Here is a 24,053-nt window from a genome sequence, read left to right as displayed (position 1 = left end):
GGTTTTGGCTGAACTTGCTTGGGTCTTTTCTGTTTTGTCCTTCTCTAGACAGAAAACTAAGATCATGGCATCTGGTCCCATCACTTCATGGCAAACAGATGGGGAAACAGTGGCTGACTTTATTTTTCTGGGCTCCAAAATCACTGCAGATGGTGATTGCAGCCATGAAATTAAAAGACACTCCCTGGAAGACAGGCTATGACCAACCTAGATAGCATATTAAAAAACAGAGACATTACTTTGTCAACAAAGGTCCATCTAGTCAAGGCTATGGTTTTTCCCGTGGTCATGTATGGATGTGAGAGTTGGACTATAAAGAAAGCTGAGCACCGAAGAATTGATGCTTTTGAGCTGTGGTGTTAAGAGAAGACTCTTGAGAGTCCCTTGGACTGCAAGGAGGTCCAACCAGTTTATCCTCAAGGAGATCAGTCCTGGGTGTTCATTGGAAGGACTGATGCTAAAGCTGAAACTTTGGCCACCTGATGCGAAGAGCTGACTTGTTGGAAAAGACCCTGATGCTGGGAAAAATTGAAGGCAGGAGGAGACGGGGACGACAGAGGATAAGATGGCTGGATGGCATCACTGACTCTGTGGACATGAGTTTGGGTGGACTCCAGGAGTTGGCGATGGACAGGGAGGCCTGGCGTGCTGCAGTTCATGGGGTCACAGAGAGTCAGACACGACTGAGCGACTGAACTGACCTGAACTGAGACATGTGTGTTGGCCTGCACTAGGCCCTCTGCCTAGTGGCACCTCTGCTAATAGCTGTGTGGTCTCGCCTGAGGCCTCCTGGCCTGAGAAGCAGGTATGGTGCCATCCGCCATGGTGCCGTCTACCCGCAGCACCTCTGGTGTTTTTCTGAGAGCAGCACGTCCTGGATCCCACTGTCACATGGCTTCTGGTAGAGGAGTGGCCTCTCATGAGATGCTCATCTTGTTCTCACAGTGCAGCCTATTGTACAGGCCTGGAGGTGCTTATCTGAGGCTCCCGTGGGCAGATATTTTAGAATTCATAGGGCTCAGTGCCCCAGAAAGTGACAGGTGTGTAGTCTTCAGTGTGTGTACACGTGTGCAGGATCATCTGTGTGTAATGTGGTACATGTGGATGGTGTCACATTCGTGAGGAGTCTGGGGTCTGGAATCAATTGCTGAATATTGTCTTATTGCAAAGTAAGAATTAGGGAATTTCCCAGCTGGCACTAGTGGCAAAGAACCTGCCTGCCAGTGCAGGAGATGTAAGAGACATGGGTTCGATCCCTGGGTCAGGAAGATCCCCTTGAGGAGGTCATGGCAACCCACTCCAGTGTTCTTGCCTGGAAAATCCCATGGACAGAGGAGCCTGGTGGGCTACAGTCCATGGGATCGAAAAGAGTTGGACAAGACTGAAGTGACTTAGCAAACTATGAATATTCATACAGAGTGGGATAAATAAAAATTATAAGTAGTTTGACATTCCCTCAGATCTGGTCATATTGCCAAGTATGGCCGCCATAAACTTACCCCCGAAAGTCTTTTGTTCTAGGGCTTTCTGGACCTGGGAGCTGTGTATCCACAGTTGTGCCTAGCGGTGCAGAGCTCGTGCTGCTAGGCGCTCTTCCCACGGCGAGTGGAGGTGCTCCAGGGCAAAGGGCTGCCCTCGTGTGTGCCCCCTGCTTGGGAGGGGCTGCAGCCTCACCCTGTGAGGGGCTTCCATCTCTCTGGGGGAGCCTATGGGCAGGAAGTGGCCGCAGGGAAGTGGGTCTGCTGTGCTGTCCCCACCTGTGTGGATGAGGCACGTAGAGATTAGTGTTCTGTGCTTTGACTTCCAGAAAGGCCTAGAAACCAGGTGGGGCCGGGTATCCTGGGAGCTGTGCTGACCTCCATTGAGTCAGGGGTCAGCAGCAAAGGGCTGGTCCCAGCGGAGTTGGGAAGGGGGCAGCTGGTCAGATGGGTACATTGATGGCGGGGCCTCCAGGAGGAAGCCGCCTTCTATGGGGCGACTCCCTGCCCAGGGCCACCTGGGCCGTGGCCTGTCTTGCGACCCACTCCTTGGAGCCGAGGCTGGGCCTGGGTGCGGAGAGGTCGCTGTGCGCCGCCTCCCTGGGTGTGGGGCCCTCCTGTTTCGCTCCAAGCCGCCCTGCTCTCCCGTCGGCAGGTCTGCCGCCGCCTCAACGGGGTCCGGTTCACCAGCTGCAAGAGCGCCAAGGACCGCACGGCGATGTCGGTGACGCTGGAGCAGTGCCTGATCCTGCAGCACGAGCATGGCATGGCCCCGCAGGTGTTCACGCAGGCCCTGGAGTGCATGCGCAGGTGAGTCCCGGCCTCCGCGCCGCGGTTTGACTTTGGAAAACTGCCCCAGGTCTGCAAAGTCAAACCCCTGGCACGGTCCCGCCTGGACAGCGTTCTTCGTCAGGGAGCGGGACTGCGGGAGGGAAGCGGATGCTCCGAGGCGGCCGCATGGCCACCGTCTGGTGCCAAGTGTCCCCAGCCACCCCCCTGTCCTGAGCGTCCCCCAGGCCCCTGCTGTCCCCGTCACAGGAGGCGGCGTTCTCAGACTGCAGGGCCCCGCTTCTCCTGGCCGCGGGCTGGGTTTGCTTTCCTGAGCCAGCGTCCAGTGAGCCTTTTCTGGCAGCCGCCCGCTGTCCCGGCCATCCCCGGCCTTAATCGCGTTCTGATTCCGAGGCCGCAGGCGCGTTTGCAGAGGGAGCCCCAGGGACTAAAACTGTCCGCTGTCAGCGATGCCTTGTTCCCAGCCCTGCTGGGAGCCCCTTGCCTCACACACCTAAAGAAAGGATAAGAAACCCGCTTTCCCGTCTTCTTCCGTGTGTCCACCAATGCTGTTCCGGTCTCGTTTCCCAGCCACTCCTGCTGAGTGTTCTGTGCCATCTGTCCTCTCACCAGACTCTTCAGAGCGTTCGATCCTCTTATCCTTTCTGTATGTCTCTGCCGCTTGACCTTCTCACAGTCTGCGCAAGGGCGAGGCCTGAGTGCCTGCCTCCTGACAGGAGCGGTTAGTATAAGGCAGCCGTTCTGTCCTGTTTGGTCTTTCCAAGTTCCCTCAAACCTCGTGACTTCAGGGCCGCTTCCCGACGCACTTTTAGAAAGTTCACACTCTCCTGCCTTGGCGTCCCGGTGCCATCAGCTGTGAGGTGGTGGGAAGGACTCCTCTGGTGAGATGGAGGCCCCGGGCAGCAACGGAGCAAGAAAGACAGAGGGGCTCACCTGTCACTGTCGGAGCGTCTGGTCCCTCAGAGAGACCAGGCCTGAGGCGGGCGTACAGCTGATAGCGCTCCTTCCAGGCCTCCACAGGCTGGTTTCTGGAACACGTCTGAGGAAACAGTAGTTGGTCCTGACAGCGTCTGAGCACAGGGGTCTCAGGAGGCCGGGGCACATGGCGCCTTAGACATGCACGCGGGCAGCCCACCTGCTGCCTGCGGCCCGCTGGGGACTGTGGGCACTGCCTGCCCAGCACAGGCGACCTGGGCAGCTTCTGACACTCAGAGCACTCTCACACCTTCTGTCACGTGAGTGAGTCATAGTCCTTGGGGGAAAACTGGAGAACACAGATAAGCCCCTACTACTGTGGTTCTCGTACCCGCCCCACACCCTATAGGACAGCTCTCCATGTTCTTACTGTTACAAGGAACAGTGCTAATAACATCTTGACACACAGCTTAGAGCCAGTTACACACAGCTGTGAGCGTGGTTACTCCACACCCTGGCTAGCTCAGCCAGCCCCTAAATAACATGCGCAGATCCATGCAGTTACAGGTGGAACTCCGCCCTTGCTCTTAGCCTGTCATTCTCACTTGACTGTCTTGTGAGCATTTTGGGGGGTTAATAAATGGAGGTCTTACGGGGGCTTCCCTTGTAGCTCAGTCTGTAAAGAATCCACCTGCAATGCAGGAGACCCCGGTTAGATTCCTGGGTCGGGAAGATCCCCTAGAGAAGGGAAAGGCTACCGACTCCAGTATGCTGGCCTGGAGAATTCCTTGGATTGTATAGTCCATGGCGTCACAAAGACTTGGACACAAGTGAGCAACTTTCACTTTCACTGGAAGTCTTCCCATTTTTTAGCACACTATAATTTATCCAGCTTACTGTCGTTGAATTGTTGATAATGGTACAGTGTCAGCACTTTGAACAGGGGTGCAGCGAACACCCTTGTTTTCCCCTGCCCGCGTCTGCCCTGTTGAGCCCCATGGTTAGGAAGTGCACACCTCTGTAGGGCTGTTGGTACAGACTGACAGAGTTCCCAGACCAGGCAGCCGCCTGAGCGCCCGGGTCTGGGGAGCCGGCCGCTCCCCTGCGTTAGGGTAGGGGCCCTCCTCCCACGGGCAGGCCTCAATGCCGCAGCCTGCCTCTGCTTCTTGGAAACCCCCGCCTGCCTCCAGTTATGAACGTCCTATGTTTCTTATTTGCGCTTTTCTGAATTTTATAAAATCTTAACGGTGAACGTGTGTTACCTTAACACTTGTTTAAGAAGTTAGTGAAAACTGCTTGCCTCTGCCGCCCCCGGGATCCTCACGGCTCCAGTCCTAGGTGCCATGCTCGCCGCCACCCCGTTTGCCTACCTGTAGGCTCTGGCCACATGCATCTGTTTCCAAGTCACGGTGACCCCTCCTCCTGTTTTCTGGGTTATCCCGTGTCGGGAGACGTGTCTGTTCATAGGCTACAGGTCCAAGGTGGCAGGCCCGTAGCTGGTGTTTCTGGCTGTGGCGTGGCCAGGACCTGCGGTCAGCCCGGCACCCTCAGGAGGCAGCAGGAGCTGTGTCCGTGCCTGACAGTGGTTCCCTTGCTTTCCCACTCGTATCTTATGCGATGGAAGAGCAGAGCATGCAGCAGGGGTGGGGTGGATGGAGCTGGGCTGGCAGGCACCCAGGCTGTCTGTGTCCTGGAGGCCCAGGGTGAGCAGTGGCCAGTGCTGTGCTAAGTGTTCGACAGCTAGCTCTCTCCTGAAACAAAACCAACTACCCGCAAAGTGACCTGTCTGGGCTTTCCATTTCTACGGCATAAACACTCTCACTGGGGCCTGTTTCAGACTGCCGAGCGACACCAGGGAGCTGGGGAGAGGTGTGCCTGCTTGGCTTTTGCCAGCGGAGCCAATCCAGCTCACTGCTGGTGGTGCCCCGCTGTCCCCAGCGCAGGGGCTGGAGTCCAGTATCAGCCTTCCTAGGTAGCCCAGTGACCCCCAAGACTGCCCTGGCTGGGGACGTGACAACTAGGGCTCACAGCCTGAGAAGTGTCCGCAGTCGTGTGGCATCCAGGCTCCTCCAGGAACCTCGCCTCTCAGCACTGCTTCTGTAGCTCCAAAGGGTGACGCACCGAGTTTCCAGTGAGTTGGGCTCTTGGTAGATGCCGTGTGGTAGAACAAGGCGTCCTGCCGCTGCTCAGCCTGAAAGCCACAGCGGGTCCCTTGTGGGCTCTGCCTCCAGGGCAACTTGAGGAAAGCGGGTGTCATCTGGGTGCTTCATCAGGAGCCAGCCGTGGCGGAATCAGTTGCGTCCTGCCACTCAGGCATCTGTGAGAAGGTCAAACGCTCCCATGGTTCTTCATGTTCAGCCTGCTTTCTGGAGTCCACGTCCAGCCGCATGTGCAAGCATGGCCGGGCAGCATGGCGTGTGCTTGGCAGCCCCGGGAGCGAACATGGAAAACCATCTAGTCAGCCTCCATGTGTGTGTTCTCAGTGGATTATGGTATTTTTTTCTTATTTTCACTTCTCTTTCTCTCTCTTTCCTTGTAACTCTGCTTGTTTTGTTTCGGTATCCCTTTCACACCCGTTTCTGCATATCATCTTTTCTTTTTATTGTGGCTTCATTCCATTTTTTTTTAAATCTTATTTTTTGGTTCTTGTCTTTTTATTCCCCCATACTTTTGGAAAAAAAAAAATCCATTGCATGTGTCTCTTTTTTCTTTATTTTCCCTTTTTTGTTTCCTTTCTCCCAACCTTCTTCCTTTTCACAGCATTGGAACTCGGGAGGTAGTCACGCAGAAGAACTTGAGCGGCCTGGTGCCCGTCCGAGACTTAAGACTAGACCCCAGCCTCCTCTGTTCCATCCCCTTACTTGCTCTGAGCCCCAATTTACTGATTGTGTGGCTCTTTCTGAGCATAGCGTACCTGGTGGCCAAATTGCGTTGCAAATGAGTATCTTGATGAAAAATTAGTAAGTCACAAGGAAAACAAAAGTGCCAGAACTTGTCCAGCCACCATGTACCTAACAGGACAGAAGTAATGTGTCAGAGCATGGTCTGCCAAGAAATATTTCATGCCTTACAGTTTGACATTTTGTTGTTCTGAACTGTAAATACCTGCTAAATTATTTCACCAGAAGGACGTGTCCGTTTCAATTCTGTAGTTTTCAGTGCTTGTAACATGTTCTTGCAGAGCCCTGTTACTGCTTTGTTTAGCTGGCGTGGAATTACTTGTATCAAACTTCTTACCTTCTGATGTAAAACTCTTTATATTACCTGTATATCTCATGTGCCCTGTCTCCTAGAGAGAAGAATTCTGTCAGAAGAGAATTTGTATATTTGATACTATTCTTTAAATGTACTGCTCACCTTTCCTTTCCTTCTGAAGAGAAATGAAAAGGGTAGATGCTTTCTCACTGGCTCATCCAGATACACCTATTCAATAGGACATGTACTTTCTGCTTTCATTTCAAAGCGTAGTCCCTAAAATTACAGTAGCAAACAGTTTGCAGAATCATCACATTCCCTTCTCATGCTATTCCTTTCAAGTTGGGATGACCCAAAGCTGTGAGTACGGTAGCTCATTGTATCACATCAGGCACATAAAGATAACATGTTGCACATGGCTTTAGAATTACCCTTTTAAATCTTTAATGGTCACTGAACTGTTATGGGAATTAATGCATATAGTAACAAAAAGCTTTTAAAGTTAGATATATATATTTTTTCCTGAAGTAACAGTTTTCCTTTAAAAATTGGATATATTTATTTTTCCGAAAGTAGTGATTTTCATTTTCAAAAAAACCCTTCACTTTTAGTATTTTAAATGTCAGTTTCAAGTCCTGATATAGTTTCTCTCGTACAAATCAAACATGGTTAATTAATAACAACAACAACATCAAAATTTACCCAAACACGAGACCTAACTTTTGGGCAGCTGTGCCAGGTTGAGGTGTGAGAGAGAAAGGCTACTTTGGTTTCTGTTCTTGTTACTCTTAACTTTTACATGGGGGGTGCACTGCGAGGCCTGCAGAACCTTAGCTCGGGATCAAACCTGGGCCTCGTGAGTGAAAGTGCTGAGTCCTAACCACTGGCCTGGTTAGGACTTCATCACTCTTTAATGTGAAATGTTAAATGTCTATAAAATGGGAAGATGTGTAACCTTAACATTCCCATGTGGGAAAAGGTGGCCAGACACCTCTGAAGGTAGCAGAGGGAAACCCCACCAAGCCTGTGTGAGAAACAGGCCGTGGCTTCTCGGCTTTCCAGCTCAGGTTATCTTGTGCTTCTGTTTCGACCTCTAGCCGGCTTCTCCCTACACTGCATTCTATGGAAGTGGGTTTCTCTTCACCACCCTAGAAACACTGGAGGGAGTTCAGAGAAGCTAGCTTTTCCAGAAGCTTTCCATAGGCATACACATACCCCGTTCACCAGAAAATCTGGACCTCTCCATTGCCTCCCCCAGACTTCTAGAACTTACTCTGAGGTTTCTCTGGTTTGGCCTCAGACCTGAGTCTGGGTTCTGGGAACAGCAGAGGCAGGTGTGACTGGAGAAGCAGTGGACAGCAGACAGCAGACACAGGCTTTAAATTCTAGGGTGACGGGGCGCCCTCCTCGCACCCAGAGGCGGGAGGCCCCTCTGCCACCCTGCCTCTCCCAGAGTGGATGTGGCGGTGGCCCCGTGACAGTGCCCGCCCTCCTTCAGGACACAGTCACTCTAGTGAACTGTAGCAGCATGGCCCTGGTCACAGCCGAGGTCCTGCCAGCCTGTGACCCTGGGAGGGCTGCGCCCACCGCTCGTCCCCTCCACATGGAAGGGGCGTGCTCTGAGATCACCTCGTCGCGTTACTGCCTGGCTGCCAGCCCTGTGTTGGGCGTGGCTCTCCTGCTGCCCCTGGAGTGGCACTCTGTGCTCGCCTCCAGGCCAGCAGAGACCGTGTGTGGGTGAGGGGGCCCTTCTGACTACAGATGGCCTCCCTCCTCTTCCCAGGCGGGGCCCACCAACTAGCCAAGGGGGGCTGCGGCCAGGGGCCTACACAAGGCCCCCACAGGAGCCTCACGGACACCACGGCCTGCCCCTGGACGGAGTGTCACCTGCCAGGCCTTCCTGCCCACTGTAGACTTGGCCGCTAAGAGAAGAGAAGCAGATGGGGGGCCAGTCAGGAGGCAGTACATTCGCACTCTGTAGTCATGAGGCTGGGTGGAGAGAGGAAACATAAGACCAGAAGAGGCTCGGGTGGCGGCGGCGGTTTAGCACATCTGCGGACAGAAGCCCAGTGTGCCTTGGGGCTGAGTGTTTTAATGTCATGAAGGCCTTGTGACATCAGGCTAAATACACATGTGAAGTCTCTGCTTTAGTGAGAAGCAGGCAGGATAACATAAGATGGGGAGATGGTTCAGGAAAGGGGAGTCACTGATATACTTGACGGTTTTGGGCTGATTCTGAGCTTAATGCTAGCTCCAAGGCAGTTTCAGCGCTTGACTCTAGGTGTTCAGGATCACCAGGACACTCACGTGTCCAGGTAAGTCCTAAATTCTAAAGGGGAAGATCTGCCCCAGAAAAGAAAAACCAGAGCCATCATTAAAATGAGTTGCCATGTGAGGTTTCAATACTAATTTTTTATTTAAAAAGTAGATGTTCTTAATTTGTCAATATACTTAAAGAAATCCTGAAACTTTGAAATAATTCAAGCCCTCTTTCTAAACGTCTACCCAAGACCTTCTCAGTGTGCACTGCGGATTCCTAAACATCATTCTGCCATCGTGGTGGGTTTAAGTGGCTCTACCTTAGGACGAGGCAGGCCGTAAGTGCCAGTTACCACTGCACAGAACCACCCCTCCACACCTGAGCCAGGCACCTGGCTGAGCTTGTCTGAACGCTGGGTGATAGAGCTGGTGTGCAGTCAGCCTCATCAGTCAGATTTTGTAAATTCACACTAAATTCAAAGGAAAGTAAACACGACTTACAAATTAAATGTAACCTTGCCTGTAATTTCAAGTGTATTCTGCCAGCTAAACCAGTAATTAGCCTCTTTAACATGTACATAAAAGGTAATGTTGAAGTTCACAAATTATTCTTTGTTCCTCAAAGCAGTTTGACGTTTATTAGTGATAGGTGGTTTCCAAAAAGTGTGTACATTTCTTTGTAAATGGAGAAGCCATATCTGAAATAGTCTGATAATGAAAGTTTCCAAAGATTAAAGAACCACATCTATAGCTTCTGCTTCAAATAGAATATTCTTATCCGATTACTGGATGTGAAACCAACATAATCTTTACTTCCTCTGGGGGCTCTCTGCTCATACGGCCCTGGCACTCAGCACAGATGAGACATACCTGGCTGAAGGCTTGGAGGCTCTGTGACAAAGCATATCTGAGCTACTAAATTACTTTGTAACAGGTGGATATTTTTCTAAACTACCTGCATTTATCTTTTGAATAAAACTGCTGTCTTACCAAAATTATTTTACATGTTCTTGATAATGAGATTGTCATTTTCACCTTAAAAGGCTTGAGCAGTCGCCACTATTTTTTTAAAATGCGTGACATAATGGTCTTCATACAACTTGAAATACTTTTTTTTTAAAATCAGTTTCTTGGTAACTGCAAATTTTGCATCTCATAAGGGGATTTTGTACTAAATTTGATAACTAGTTGATTTAACTGTTAGGATAGTATAAAACTATCAACTCCTCCTACTGTGCTACAGGAAGTCATTCCTGTTTGGAATCGCTTTGCCTTTGGATCTGCTGTTGACCAGAACATCCCCCAGAGAGCTCCCCTGAGGTCCCAGTGGGGACGTGAGGCCTGTAGGAGGCTCATCCTCCTGCAGAGCATCTGCTTTGCCCACTGGGTTGCCCAGACAACCTGTGATCAGTGCAGGAGAGGCTGGTGGCAGACCCTCTAGGAAGGGCCCCCGCAGGCTCTCACTGGCTCAGTGGAGCTCTTCAAAGAGGTGACCTTGGTGGGGTCACTTCTTTAGGACGCTCCAGCACCTGGAGCTGTGCAGCCGCCACCCAGGCTCACGGCATGGCTGTGTGCCCAGGACGCATCTCCTAGGTGGTGGCAGCATTTGAGAGCCACCTTCTGAGCCAGACGGTTTTGCTACACGTTAAAGGAAGGAAAGTCAGCATTTTGAATTTGAGACTGTTAACAGCCTTTGCCCACAGAGAAAAATGCAGCTAAAGTCTCTCAGCAAGAATAGCACTGTTCCCACTGAATTTTCTGTGTGACAGACCCTTTGAACCACGTTAGGATCAACTTCTCAGATAAACCTGATGTGAAATACATGAAACCATTATCTCAAAAAAAAAAAAAAGCCATCCTCCACTTGGATACATGCTGCTTTCGGAAGGGCAACCTCGCAGTCCCAGACAGGCCATGTCCATCTCTTTGCTTCTTAACTACCTTGTTCAGAAACCTGCCATCTTGCGTGTATTGTTGTAAATGAGTCTGGCACCCATTTAAACTAATCAGTTTTTCTTTAATGCTATGAAAATAATCATTTCATCTGAGTTTAAGTCTTTTCTTTTTTCCTTTTTTACTGCTGTCATTTCTTGTGCTTGTTTTTTTCCCCAGTGAGGGTTGTCGAAGAGAAAATACAATGAAGAATGTTGGAAGTCGCAAATATGCGTTTAATTCCCTGCAGCTGAAGGCTTTCCCCAAGCATTACAGGCCTCCTGAAGGGACTTACGGAAAAGTTGAAACATGAACACACGGTTTCCTCTAATTAGCTGTTACGTAATAAATGTGGGTACCCTCTAGTGTCATACATGAATTCTTCAAGAAGACCTGAAGGATTGGTTTTTACTTTTGTGTTTTTAAAATATTTCACTAAAGAGTCTATGGAGCATGTTTTTTGCGTTGGAATTCATAGCAGGTACTGTTGGGCTCACTACCATGGATAGTAACAACTGCCCCTTCAAAAGTAGCCTCAGCCGTCACCACATGGATATCAGTAGTTACCTGTATGCACCAAGCCAGGTGCATCTGAAATGCTGAAACTTTTTAAAATGCCCACTTAGGCAGCTGCTCACCTTATTTTTCTACTGAGTAACTCAAACTTGAACATTGATTTACAACCTGCTTTTTAAAAATCCCCATGGAAAATAGTAAACAGTAGTTTAAATGAGTGGATCCTGGGCAGACCTCTAAATGTGAAACGTTAAAGGGAAGTTTGGGGAAAGAAGCTTGCTGTCTCATGAGGGCAGGGCAAGTGCGTCTGATGCATCAGCCCGCCAGTGCCTACACAGGTGGAACCAGCAGTTGAAGGAAAGGCTGATAAGTCAGCCTGAGGTAAGATTTATCAGAAGACTGCACCTGCAAAGCCACCCATGGTGGGGTCACTGCTGTCCCTTAGGGAACAAGGTGTCTGGGGAGGTGGCGAGGCCAGCTGTCTCTTGCCCTGGCTCCAGGCTGCAGGACCGCTCCTGTGGTATGTCTGATGCCTGTCAGTCAACAATGGGGTATTTTACATAGAGACAGTGGACACCTAAATATTTAACAAATAGGTCTCTGGTGGGTTTCTCAAATTTTTTTGGCCTTCGAGAAGATAATACAATCATGTTTGAATGTCTGATGAAAGTATCTTTAGGTTTGCAATAATTGTTACTATTCTCCACTCAATTCTATTATGTAAGATGGCTGTTGAGAAAGTTGAACTGTCTCCTGAAATGAGATTCTGAAAGGGATTAATGGGCCATAAGACTTAGGAATTTCATAGACAATTATGTTTGGTCATCTATTCTAAGATGATGAGTCATCTGCACAGAGCAGAGTTTTTTTCTTAGTTTATATGTTTTATCAATTGTTTTTTATCATTATTATGTTTACATGTTATTTAAAAGGCTGTAAAAGAAATACATGTGGCACATATTCATGATGCTGCTCCTAAAGATTTGTGAACCCTTAGGAAGTTCCTGTGTCTGCAATTCTAAATGTTGTTCTTTGGGCTCCCTTAGAAATGCCGCCGGGCAACAGGTAACAGACTTGGGCCTGGGGAGCACAGGCAAGACCACCCCGTGCAGGGGTGGAGGGTGGGCATCAGGTGCGGGGAGACCAGGGGGCCTCATGGACCCCCTCCTCCTCAGAGGTCAGTTTACACACGGAGCCTGCTGTCCCCCGACACCCACTGGTGAGTGTGGACTGGTGTGGAGGGCAAGTCAATGAGGCGCGTGGAGGCAGAGAAAGTTCCCCAGCAAGCCCACTCAACCACTGGTGTTAGCTTCTCCCGCTGTGTCCATCCCCATCCAGAGATGGCTTCGGGATGGCAGATTTAGTCTTTCACCTCCACCACTTCATTGTCTGGTTAGCTCTACATTTCCATCTTCACTCACTTTAACATCACTACCTTTTAAAAAATTCCCTTGAATTTTTAATGTTATTCATACAACTTTCATTTTTTTTTTTTGTCTGAAGAGCATTACCTGCATTTATCAAAAGGGAATACAGCAAATGCTGGGTCATGTTAGCAGTTTTGCATGTGGCACCTTTTTGTGAATATTCTCCTAATTTTGTCTACATATTATGGATCACCAGAAGAGTCTAAGACTTGACTAATCACATAGGAGATACTCTGGTTGCAGTATTCCACCTGAGCATGACTCCCTGGCTCCTGTGTGACCGTGGGTCTCCCAGCAGCACTGGGCACACTCGCCAAGGGGGCCACGCTGCTCGCCGTGATAGCCACAGCTCCTCAGGTCACACGGGAGGTTTGAGTTTCCCGTGGCAGAAGACAGGCAGTGGTCCAGGTTTCTGTAAAACAGGGGTTCCATCCAGTGTTCCTTATAAAGCCCCCACTTAGAGATGTTGTACTGAAAACTCAGATGGGTTCTGTTGAAGCGTCTGCGGCACAGCTGTCTTTGGTTCCCTTTAAAAATGTACAAACATTGTACAATAGTTTTGTCCCTATACGATTGTATTTGCCAAGCTTAGTGCATTAAGGTACTTTTATTTATTTGTTTTGGACAGTATTAATAAACATATAGTTACTGTTTTGTATATTCTTAGCTCATTCAAAGCCATGTATGCTATAAATGTGCGAGTCTTTAGAATGACAAATAATAAACAACTGACAACATGAAACCTGGCCTGAGTCATTTTGTTACCTGAGGACGGTTCTGGAGCCAGCACCTGGCTGGACCATCCCTGATGGGCACTGCACTGAGTGGTGTCTGTAAACATGAGGATTCTTGTTTATAGCCCTGTTTGCATGTCAGATTTTGTGTGCACCCTGTTAAGAGTGGAGTTCCTGCCCTTAAGCCCTGCTGGCTTGTAAAGCCGAATGCTCTGGGGGCTCCTCTTCCCAAAGCTGGAGCCCCAGGCTGGGGAGCCTGACCTGGGGCTCAGAACTCACTCTTATGGGGGGAGCCTCTGCAGTGTGTGAACTGTGGGCTGCCCACTGGGGACACGTGATTTAATTGTACTGCTGGTCACCTCTCTCCCTGTCGTGCTGCGGTTCCTTCTTCGTCTTTGGTTGTGAGTATCGTTTTTAGGCTCTGGTCTTTTTTACCGATGGCTGTTCAGCAGGCAGCTGTGGTCTGGGTGTGCTCATGAGGGGCGGTGAGCGCGAGGCCCTTCTGCTCTGCCCTCCTGTCCCAGAAACCGAGGGACACGGAAGCCATGGTTACCGTGCCCTCCACAAGATGGACCACGTGTGCACAGCAAGTACCAGAGAAAAAGCCCCTCACGCCCCCAGCAGGAGACGGGGGACAACTGCTCAGCTCTGTGTTGGGTGCAGAGGTGGGGCTGGCGTCACGCCTGAGTGTTGGCCAGCTCTGCTCCTGCCCTCCCCTGTCCGCAGGCGTGGCTGGCCGGCCGTCGGCGACTCGCCGAAATGCTGCCCCGTGGCCTGCTGTCCACGGTGCTGCACCCTGCGCTTGGCACACCTGACTGGGATCGCCCTCGGACAGAGTCCTGGCAGTAGAAATGTACAGCTAAAGGATAATTTCAATGTTCTGAAATGTTTGGACTTTTAATATCACCACAGTACTCACAGAACATTAACCTGCCTGAACACCAGCCTTTCCCATCGAGCTGGAGGTGGCACCTTGTTCCACTTCTATTTCTCTGATGACTCTGAACAGCTTTTACACTACATTCATGCTTCTGCAATTTTGACTGTTGGTCTTTTTCATGTGACTGTTTTTAATACTATATTCTTGTTATATTTTGCAGTTTTTAGAAAAACCTATTTGTCAGTTGTCTTTTGATTTCACTGATGGTAGGTATGGGGTCTGCGTGCTAAGTTGCTTCAGTTGTGTCCGACTCTTTGTGACCCTATGAACCATACCCCGTCAGGCTCCTCTGTCCATGGGATTCTCCAGGCAGTATTGGGATGGGTTGCCGTGCCCTCCTCCAGGGGATCTTCCTGACCCAGGGGTCAAACCTCCAGCTCTTACGTCCCCTGCACTGCAGGTGGATTCATTACTGCTGAGGTACTGGGGAAGCCCAGGTAGGGGTCTACAGAAGTGAAAACATACTGTGTGATGATGTACACCTGTCTTTTCATTTTGCTGCTTATTCTGAAATGAGTCCTGGCTTCCCCAGTGGAGGTGACCACTGGCCCCCATCCTTGTCCACGAAGAGGCTGTCATGCTGGGTCCTCACTGCGGGAGGGCACTGTGCTCGTCTCCTTGCACACCCATGGTTTAAATCCACTTATGGTTCCTGCCTTTGCTCTGATACTAAGGTTATGTAAAAAATATTCACCTGTTCTACTTCTAGAACTTTGACGGTTTGCTTTACATTTGGAGCAATTCATCTGGAATTATTTTTGGCATAAGGCATGCAGTCAGCATGACTCCCTCCTCTAAGCCAGCCCAAATGTTGCTTCTTTAAAGAGAAGGTAAGAAGTTTTAAGACACTGGCCACAGTCACCAGGCACTTCCTGCTGCCCCTCCTCAATGCCACCCTGGGTTTGTGTTCCAGCCTGTAGTGGGTGACGTGGTTCAGCCAGGATGCTTGGTTCTAGGGGCAGTGACCAGGGAGGTTCTGATCTGAGGAAGCTAAGAGGAAGTGGCTGTTGGGAGTTCTCCTTTGTAATTTTGCTGAGGACAAAAACAATCCTGCTGAAACAGTGCTTTTGAAAGGGCCCTTACTTTTGTTACCTTCCTGAAGGCTGTTCTAACCAGTCTTTTTTAAAAGCCTTTTCTGGCACAGCTGACCCCCAGCATTGTGTTACTTTCTGGTAGCAGCACAGTGACTCAGTCATGTATCTGTCTACATGTTCTTTCGTATTTTCCACTGGAGGTTTTCAAGTTACTGAATATAGCTCATTGTACTGTATATAGCAATGTGTGTATGTTAATCCCACACTGTCCCTCGCCCCACTTCTCCTGCAGTAGCCCAGGTTTGTTTTGCATGGCTGAGAGTGTTTCTGTGTGCGCTTTGTAAGATGATGGCTGCACTGCACTTTGTGCAGTCTAGTCCCCTGACCAGGGATCAAACCCTGGGCTGCCTGCTTTGGGAGCATGGAGCCTTAACCACTGGACCATCAGGGAAGCTCCTATTTCTGTTTTCTAAGTTTATTTGTACCATATTTTAGATTCCACATATAGGTGATACGTTTCTGTCTGACTTTGATCATCTCTAAGTCCACCCATGTTGCTGCAAATCTCATTCTTTTTTATTCTGAGTAGTATTCTGTGTGTACACACACACACACACGATATATTTACCCATTCATCTGCTGATGGACATTTCGGTTGCTCCCTTGCCTTGGCTATTGTAAACAGCGCTGCAGTGAACACCAGGACGTGTGAATCTTCCTGAATTTGTTTTCTCCAGATATATGCCCAGGAGTGGGACTGCTACATCATATGGTAACTCCGTTTTTAGTTTAAGGACCCTCCACACTGCTTTGTGCTGTAGTCCTGAGGTCGTGCTTCCTGCACAGGGTGACCCCTCTGTCAGGTGGCAGAGCTCCCAGCGTTGCCTTCTGTTCTGGGCTGGCGAGTGCCAGCAGCTGTGCCAGTAGAAGGGCCGGGCCTCACGTCTGGACATCCTCTGGGGGCCAGCACCTTCCGGTAAGAAGCCCTTGTGAAACTCTTCCTTCCTCCAAATGTCTTCCCTTACAAGCCTCTCTGAAGTTTTTTCTCCACTGTGGGTACTGCTCTGCAGTATATGAACCCTAGTCCAGGAGCACAAGGTTCCCTGAGATTGCACAGCTCAGGGTGCTTGACCTGCCCCATACTGCTCACGGGGGCAGCCCAGAGGGAGGGCAGGGCTGCCCTACAGCTGGTGATGACTCTTTATATTCTTTTAAAGGTACTTCCTCTCAGAGGCCCTTTCCAAAAGCAGGAAGTAATTTACAGTGGATCAAATCAAGTATCTGAGTAAGGAAAATAGAAATGAAACTTCAGTCCCTCAGAGGTAAGATGTGCCTTCACGTCCCACGAGCACCCCGCAGCACCGGCAATGGGGGAGGGTGATCGGAGAGACAGAGACGTCTATCTAGCACACTCCACGCTCCCAACAGGATCCTGGGAACAAAAGCGCACCGGCCAGAATAGACCATCCAGAGCTTCGTTTATACCGACTGTGGGTGCCGACACCCAGGGGTCGGCCCAAGGGTCAGCCCACAACGTGTCTGGATGTCAGATGGTGAGCGCAGGTGGGGGCCTTGCTGTGTCCTGAACTGCAGCAGGGCCCTGTGAGGGGACCTACACAGGGCGCCTCCCGCGCCCACAACTTAGCCTGTGCCACTCAGGGGAGAATCCTCTCCCCAGTCTGAGCTGGGGCAAATGGGTAATAACTGTCTCTTTTTATTACCGCTCTCACTACCTAGGCTCTGACACAGATTCCACACTCCCAAGCCCCCCTCTGGGCCTCTGCACTACTTGGCCCTGGCTCCTTCCTGCACCAGACTTCCAGTGGGCCTTTTTGGCCAGTCCAGGCAGGTCTACATTTAATCCCTCTCTGCTGCACCCTTTAACACACACCAGCCAGGCTGGAGAGAACAGGAAATGTGCGTGTTCTCAGGAGGAGCCTGTCTGTGTTGGAGAGAGGAAGGCGGGGTGCGGCACTTCACCCCCACCTCCCTAGTGCTTGCCTCGCTCTGGGCCTCTGGTTCCCTCTCCTGGTTCTTCTCTACCTCTGACCAGCCCTCTTCACTTCCATTGGCTGTTGTCTTCCACCTATCACCAACACTGTGGCAGTCCCTAGGTTTCTTCTATCACACTTCATATGCTCCTCCTGAAAAATCTTGTTAGTCATTCACATAGAATAAATTACCAATTATTTGGCAAGCAGTTACCAAATAATTTGCTAATGACCCTTAAATTTCCAGATCCATCCTAGACTGCCCAGACTCATCTGAACATCACCAACATGCCAGCCATTTTACCTAAGGGTCTTGTTGGTGTCCCAAACACAGCATGTCGAACACCAAACTCACATTCTGTCCTCCAGACTAGCTGAGCTCTCCTAGGAAATGACCTCCCCTTCCCATCAGCCACTAAGAGCCTGTCTCTTCAATCCATCCCATAATTTCCATCCACATAGTCACAGCCCTGGTCCAGGTCTTGAGTTCATTCTGATCTAGACCACTTCCCCTTAGCTTTCTTGTTTCTCTTTTCAAGGCCCATTTCAGACAGATTGCCCTCTTTTATGGTAATTTCTATCCACAAAATGAGCTGACCCTTAAAAAAAAAAGTTCCTCTAGTCAGTCTTGAACATATAACTGTTAAATTATGCACATCTCGTTCATGTTACATTCATCCTGTTACTTACCTTTTACTTTGTCCAGCATATTACTCTGAGTTACAACAGCAAGTATAATGCCTCACACAGGAGATACTCAAAAAAGCTTACTGAAGGGAAAGATGTTTTTGATCAATTGAAATCTTACCTGTTTCATTACTAGACTATTGCTTTTCTCTATATATTCAGCTAAATACATTATAAGGAATCAAATTCAACAGGCTCAAGGGAGAAGGCAAACTTAACAGCATACATGACAAACACCAGGACAGTGGTTTTCTCTGGGGGTGAGCAAGAGGGTCTCTGAAGACTGTCAGGCATTACTGAGGGTTCAGACAATATTCCATTGATCTGGATGCTACTTATACATGATCTACTTTATAGTTAATCGATAAATTATAAAAATACTCTTATTGGGACCAGCCTCCCACACCCAGTGGGCAGGCCCCAAAATTCTGCAAGACAAAAGGCAGTGGCACAATATATTTAAAGTGATAAAAGGGAAAAGCCTACAAACTAATAATAATCCACCCAGCAAAGCTTTCATTCTGGTTTGATGGAGAGATCAAACGTTTTACACACAAGCAAAAGCTATTTAAAGAGTTCAAGCACCACAAAACCAGCTTTACAAGAAATGTTAAAAGACTTCTCTAAGTGAAAAATAAAAGGCTAGGAGGAGAAAAATGAAAGTCACGAAAGGAAAAAGCTCACTGCTAAAGTCAGTAAATTAACACCTTACTGACTAGGGAAATTTTGCAGAACTAACACCCGTGGCTGGTGATTTGTTATTTAAGTAAATGTTGAAATGTCTCTGGTCAGTCTGTAACCTTTGGGTGACAAAAGAGATATTAATGTGTCTCTAGTCAATAATGTGTTAACCATGTACAAAGCTAGTAGGAGGTTAAAGTAGTAAAACCATCTATATCCTCAATAAGTACTTACTGGTTACATAAATATTTAAAATATGAAAACTGGTAGTTGTTGAGGGGGAGGAGCAAAAATGTAGGGTTAGTTACAATGCATTTGAAGTTATGAGATTAGCAACTTATATATAAAATAATGTACATACACAAAAAATAATGTACATACACACAAAAAAAGAGGAATCATAACTCTAAAGACAGTCATCAAATCACAAGGGAAAAAAACACAAGAAGGAAGAGGAACAAAAAAGAACTACAAAAACAATCCCCTAACAACTAATGAGCTAAATTCTTCAATCAAAAGACAGTGATGGATATTTCTTTAAAAACTAGAACTAAAACTTCCATATGACCCAGCAATCCCACTACTGGGCATATGCCCTGAGAAAATCAAAATTCAAAAAAGATAAATGTAACCCAATGTCCACTGCAGGACTGTTTACAACAGGACATGGAAGCAACCGAGACATCTGCCAACATATGAATAAAGATGTGGTGCACATATGCAGTGGAGTACTCAAACACAAAAATGAACACACGTGAGTCAGTCCTAGTGAGGTGTATAACCCTAGAGCCTGCTAGACAGTGAAGTAAATCAGAAAGAAAGAAACGTATTAATGCACACACACATATATATGGAAATCTATAAGAATGGTGCTGACATACCTATCTGCAGAACAGGAACACTGAGACACAGAAACAGACTTGTGGACACAGCAGAGGAAGGAGCGGGTGGGACAGACTGAGCAGCGCTGAAGCACATATTACTGTCTGAAACAGACAGCTCATGGGAAGCTGCTGTATAACACAGGAGCTCAACCTGGAGCTTGGATGACCAAGACGGGCGAGGTGGGCTGGAGGGTGGGAGGGAGGCTTAACAGGAGGAGACACAGGTATGCTTATGGCTGATTCGTAACTGCTACAGGAGAAACCAACACAACATGGTGAAGCAATTATCCTCCAATTTAAAAGGACAAGAGTGGCTGAGTAATAGAAAAACAAGACCCAATGTATATGCATTGTCTGTAAGATACACACTTCTGACTATAGACGCACACAGACAGAAAGGAAACGGGAAAAGGTATTTCATGAAAATGGTAATTAAAACAAAGATGGGGTAGCAATACTTAACGCCAGGCCCCCAAAAACCTTTAAAATGAAGACTAACAAGAGACAAAAAAGGACATTTATAATGACAGTGAGACCAAGAAGATATGACAACTGTTAAATATGCATCCAAGATAAGAGGGGCTTCCCTGGTGGTTCAGATGGTGAAGAATCTGCCTGCAACGCAGGAGACACAGGATTGATCCTTGGGTTGGGAAGATCCCCTGGAGGAGGGAATGGCAACCCACTCCAGTATTCTTGCCTGGAGAATCTCAACAGTCTGGTGGTATACAGTCCATGGAATCACAAAGAGTTGGACACTACTGAGTGACTAACACTTTCACTTTTCACCCAAGCATAGAAGTACCTAAATATGTAAAGCAAATACTAACAAAAAGGTACAAATCATCATCAGTAACATCATAACAGTAGGGACTTTTATATCTCAACTCCATCAACAGATCATCCAGAAAGAAAATCAATAAGGAAACACTGGCCTTAAATGACATTAAACCAGATGGACTTAATATATATAGAATATTCTAGCCAAGAGGAGGAGAATGCATTCTTTTCAAGAGAACATGGAACATTTTTCAGGACAGATGACATGCTAGGCAATAAAGCAAGCCTTAGCAAATTTAAGAAAATTGAAATCCCTAAACATCTTTTCTGACCACAATTCTGAGACTAGAAATCAACTACAAGAAGACTGCAAAAAAAACACAAACATGTAGAGGCAAAACAATATGCTACTATACAAGCAATGGATCACTAAAGAAATCAAAGAGGAAATCAAAACATAAATGAAAACAGAAAGCACAGTGATCCAAAATCTATGGGATACTGCAGAGTTCTAAAGAGGGAAGTTTATAGCAATAGCTTATCTCAGGAAATAAGAAAAATCTGAAATAAGCAACCTATCCTTACACCTAAAGGAACCAGAGAAAAAACAAAACCCAAAGTTAGTAGAAGGAAAGAAATCTTAAAGATCAGAGAAGAAATAAATGAAATTGAGACTAAGAAAAAAATAGAAATTATCAATAAAATTAAGATCTGGTTCTTTGAAAAGACAAAACTGATAAGCCTTTAGCCAGACTCATCTAGACAGAAGACCCAAATCAAAAAAATAAGTGAAAAAGATATTACAACTGACACCACAGAAATACATAGGGTCATAAGACTATACCACAAAGTATACGCCAATAAAATGGACAACCTAAAAGAAATGGAAAATTTCCTAGAAATGTACAATATCCCAAGACTGAACCAGGAAGAAATAAAAAGTATGACTAGACCAATTACCAGTAATTAAGTTAAATCAGTAGTAATAACTCCCCAAAAACAAAAGTTCAGGACCAAATGGCTTCACAGGTGAATTCTACTTAACATTTAGAAGAGCTTCACAGGTGAATTCTACTAAACATTTAGAAAAGAGTTGACACCCATCTTTCTCAAACTGTTCCAAAAATTTGTAGAGGAATGAATGCTTCCAGAATCATTGTAGCCAGCAGCATCACCCTGATACCAAAAGTAGACAAAGATATCACAAAAACGAAAATTACAGGTCAAAATCACTGATGAAAACAGATGTAAAAATCCTCAACAAAACAGCAAACTGAATTCAACAACACATTAAAAAGATCATACACCATGATCATATGGAATTTATCTCTGGAAGGCAAGGATGGTCCACTATCTGCAAATCGTTCAATGTAACATACCCCATTAACAGACTGAAAAATAAAAATTACATGACCAAAAAACAAAAAAATCATATGATCATCTCAATACACACAGAAAAAGCTTTTAACAAAATTCAACATCATTCATGATACTCTCTGAAAAGTAGCTACAGAGAGAATAACCTCAGTGTAATAAAGGCCATATATAATAAGCCTATAGCTAATATCACACTTGACAGTGAAAAGCTAAAAGTATTTCTTCTAAGATCAGGAATAGGAAAATGCACAACTATTATTCAAAATAGTATTCAAAGTCTTACCCACAGCAACCAGACAAGAAACAGAAAATAGAGATTAAATTGGAAAGGAAGAAGTAAAACTCCCTGTTTGCAGATGACATGACACCATATATAGAAAATTCTAAAGACACCACTAAAAAACTACTAGAGCTTACCAATGAATTCAGTACAGCTGCAAGACAAAAACCTACAGAAATATATTTCTCTACACTAACAATGAACTTTCAGAATGAGAACTTAAGAATTCCATTTACCACTGCATCAAAAAGAGTAAGTAAAGTAAGTAAGTAAAGTCGCTCAGTCGTGCCCGACTCTTTGTGACCCCGTGGACTGTAGCCCACCAGGCTTCTCTGTCCTTGGGATTCTCCGTCCTTGGGATTCTCCAGGTAAGAATACTGGAGTGGGTTAAGGTACCTAGCAATAAATCCAACTAAGGAGATAAAAGGCCATTACTCAGAAAACTGTGAGACAGTGAGAAAAAAACTGAAGACAACACAAATAGATGGGACAATATACTGTGTTCATGGACTGGAAGAATACTGTTAAAATGACCACACTACCCAAGGCAATCTACACAGTCAGTGCATTCCTTATCAAAATACCAATGGCATTTTTCACGAACTAGGACAATTAATTTAAACTTTGTATGGAAAAAAAGACCCCAAATAGCCAAACCAATCTTGAGAAAGAGTAACAGCTGGAGTTATACTCCCTGACTTCAGACTATACTACAAAGATTCAGTCATCAAAACATGACGGTGCTGGCACAAAACATACACAACACAATGGAGCAGAAAAGAGAGCCCAGAAATAAACCCCACACATATGGTCAATTAGCCTATGACAGAGGAGCCAAAATATACAATGGGGAAAAGATAATAAGTGGTGCTAGGAACACCTGGAGAAGGAAATGGCAACCCACTCCAGTGTTCTTGCCTGGAGAATCCCAGGGACGGGGGAGCCTGGTGGGCTTCCGTCTATGGGGTCACACAGAGTCGGACACGACTGAAGTGACTTAGCAGTAGCAGAAGGAACACCAGACAACTACGTGTAAAAGAATGAAATCAGCATACTTTCTCTCACTGCATACGAAAGTAAAATCAAAATGGATTTTGGATTACCTAAGTGTAAGACTGGAAACCATAAAAAAGAAAAAAATCCTAGACCATAGAACACTCTTTGACAAACTGTAGCAATACTTTTCTAGATCTGCCTTTTAAAGCAAAGGAAACAAATAGAAGAATAAACAAATGGGACCCAATTAAACTTTTGCAGAGCAAAGGAAAGTACTGACAAAATGAAAAGACAACCTTCTGAACAAAATACTTGAAAATAATATGACCAAGCAGGGGTTGATATCCAAAATATATAAACAGTTCCTACAACTCAACATCAAACAAATAACCTGATTTAAAAATGGACAGAAAACCTGAATAGATATTTTTCCAAAGACAACATATAGGTGGCCAACGGGCACATGAAAATATGCTCAATATCAGTAATCATCAGAGAAAGGGAAATCAAAACCTTAAAGATAGACTTGGCATCATCAAAAAGAACACAAGTAACAAATGTTGGTGAGAATGTGGAAAAAAGGGAACTCCTGTACACTGCTGGTGGGAATGTAAATGGGTGCAGTCACTATGGAAAATAGTATGGAGACTGCTTAAAAAACTAACAATAGAACTACCATATAACTCAGCAATTCCATTCCTGAGTAAATATCCAAAGAAAATGAAAACACTAATCTGAAAAGATACATGTACCCTAATGTTCTTAGCAGCATTATTTACAATAGCCAAACTATGGAAGCAACCTAAGTGTTCATCAACAGATAGATAAAGACATGATATATATACACAACAGAATACTACTCAGCCATAAAAAAACAATGAAACTTTGCTATCTGTAACAAGGTAGATGAACCTGAAGGGTATTAATCTTAGTGAAATAAGACAGAGAGAAATACTATATAATTTATATGTGGAATCTAAAAAATAAAATGAATTAATATAATAAAACCACCAGACTTACAGATATAATAGAGAACAAACTAGTGGTTATCCCTGGGGAGACAGAAGGAGGAGGAGTAAGACAGGTAGTGGATTAAAAAGTACAAACTACCAGTCCATTCTAAAGGAGATCAATCCTGGATGTTCATTGGAGGGACTG

General features: G+C 46.6%; 1 protein-coding gene across 12 annotated transcripts in view; it reads left to right on the top strand.

Annotated features, from left to right (window-relative positions):
* The window catches only part of INPP4A (inositol polyphosphate-4-phosphatase type I A), a 139,969-nt gene that overhangs the window by 105,950 nt on the left and 9,966 nt on the right, over nucleotides 1-24,053 (top strand). For 3 of the 12 annotated variants that reach the window (XM_088841657.1, XM_055400551.2, XM_088841655.1), the window contains 2 exons: nucleotides 2,134-2,288; nucleotides 16,066-16,501. In XM_088841657.1, the coding sequence (XP_088697783.1) occupies nucleotides 2,134-2,288; nucleotides 16,066-16,303 (393 nt within the window). In that variant the 3' untranslated portion in view covers nucleotides 16,304-16,501. The other 9 variants (XM_055400547.2, XM_055400545.2, XM_088841654.1 and 6 more) reach the window with 5 other exon arrangements.

This window comes from Moschus berezovskii, chromosome 11, assembly GCF_049115385.1.
Source record: "Moschus berezovskii isolate FMDL1 chromosome 11, NW_MosBer_1.0, whole genome shotgun sequence".
Lineage (NCBI taxonomy): Eukaryota > Metazoa > Chordata > Mammalia > Artiodactyla > Moschidae > Moschus > Moschus berezovskii.
This window is presented reverse-complemented; position numbering and strand designations above follow the sequence as displayed.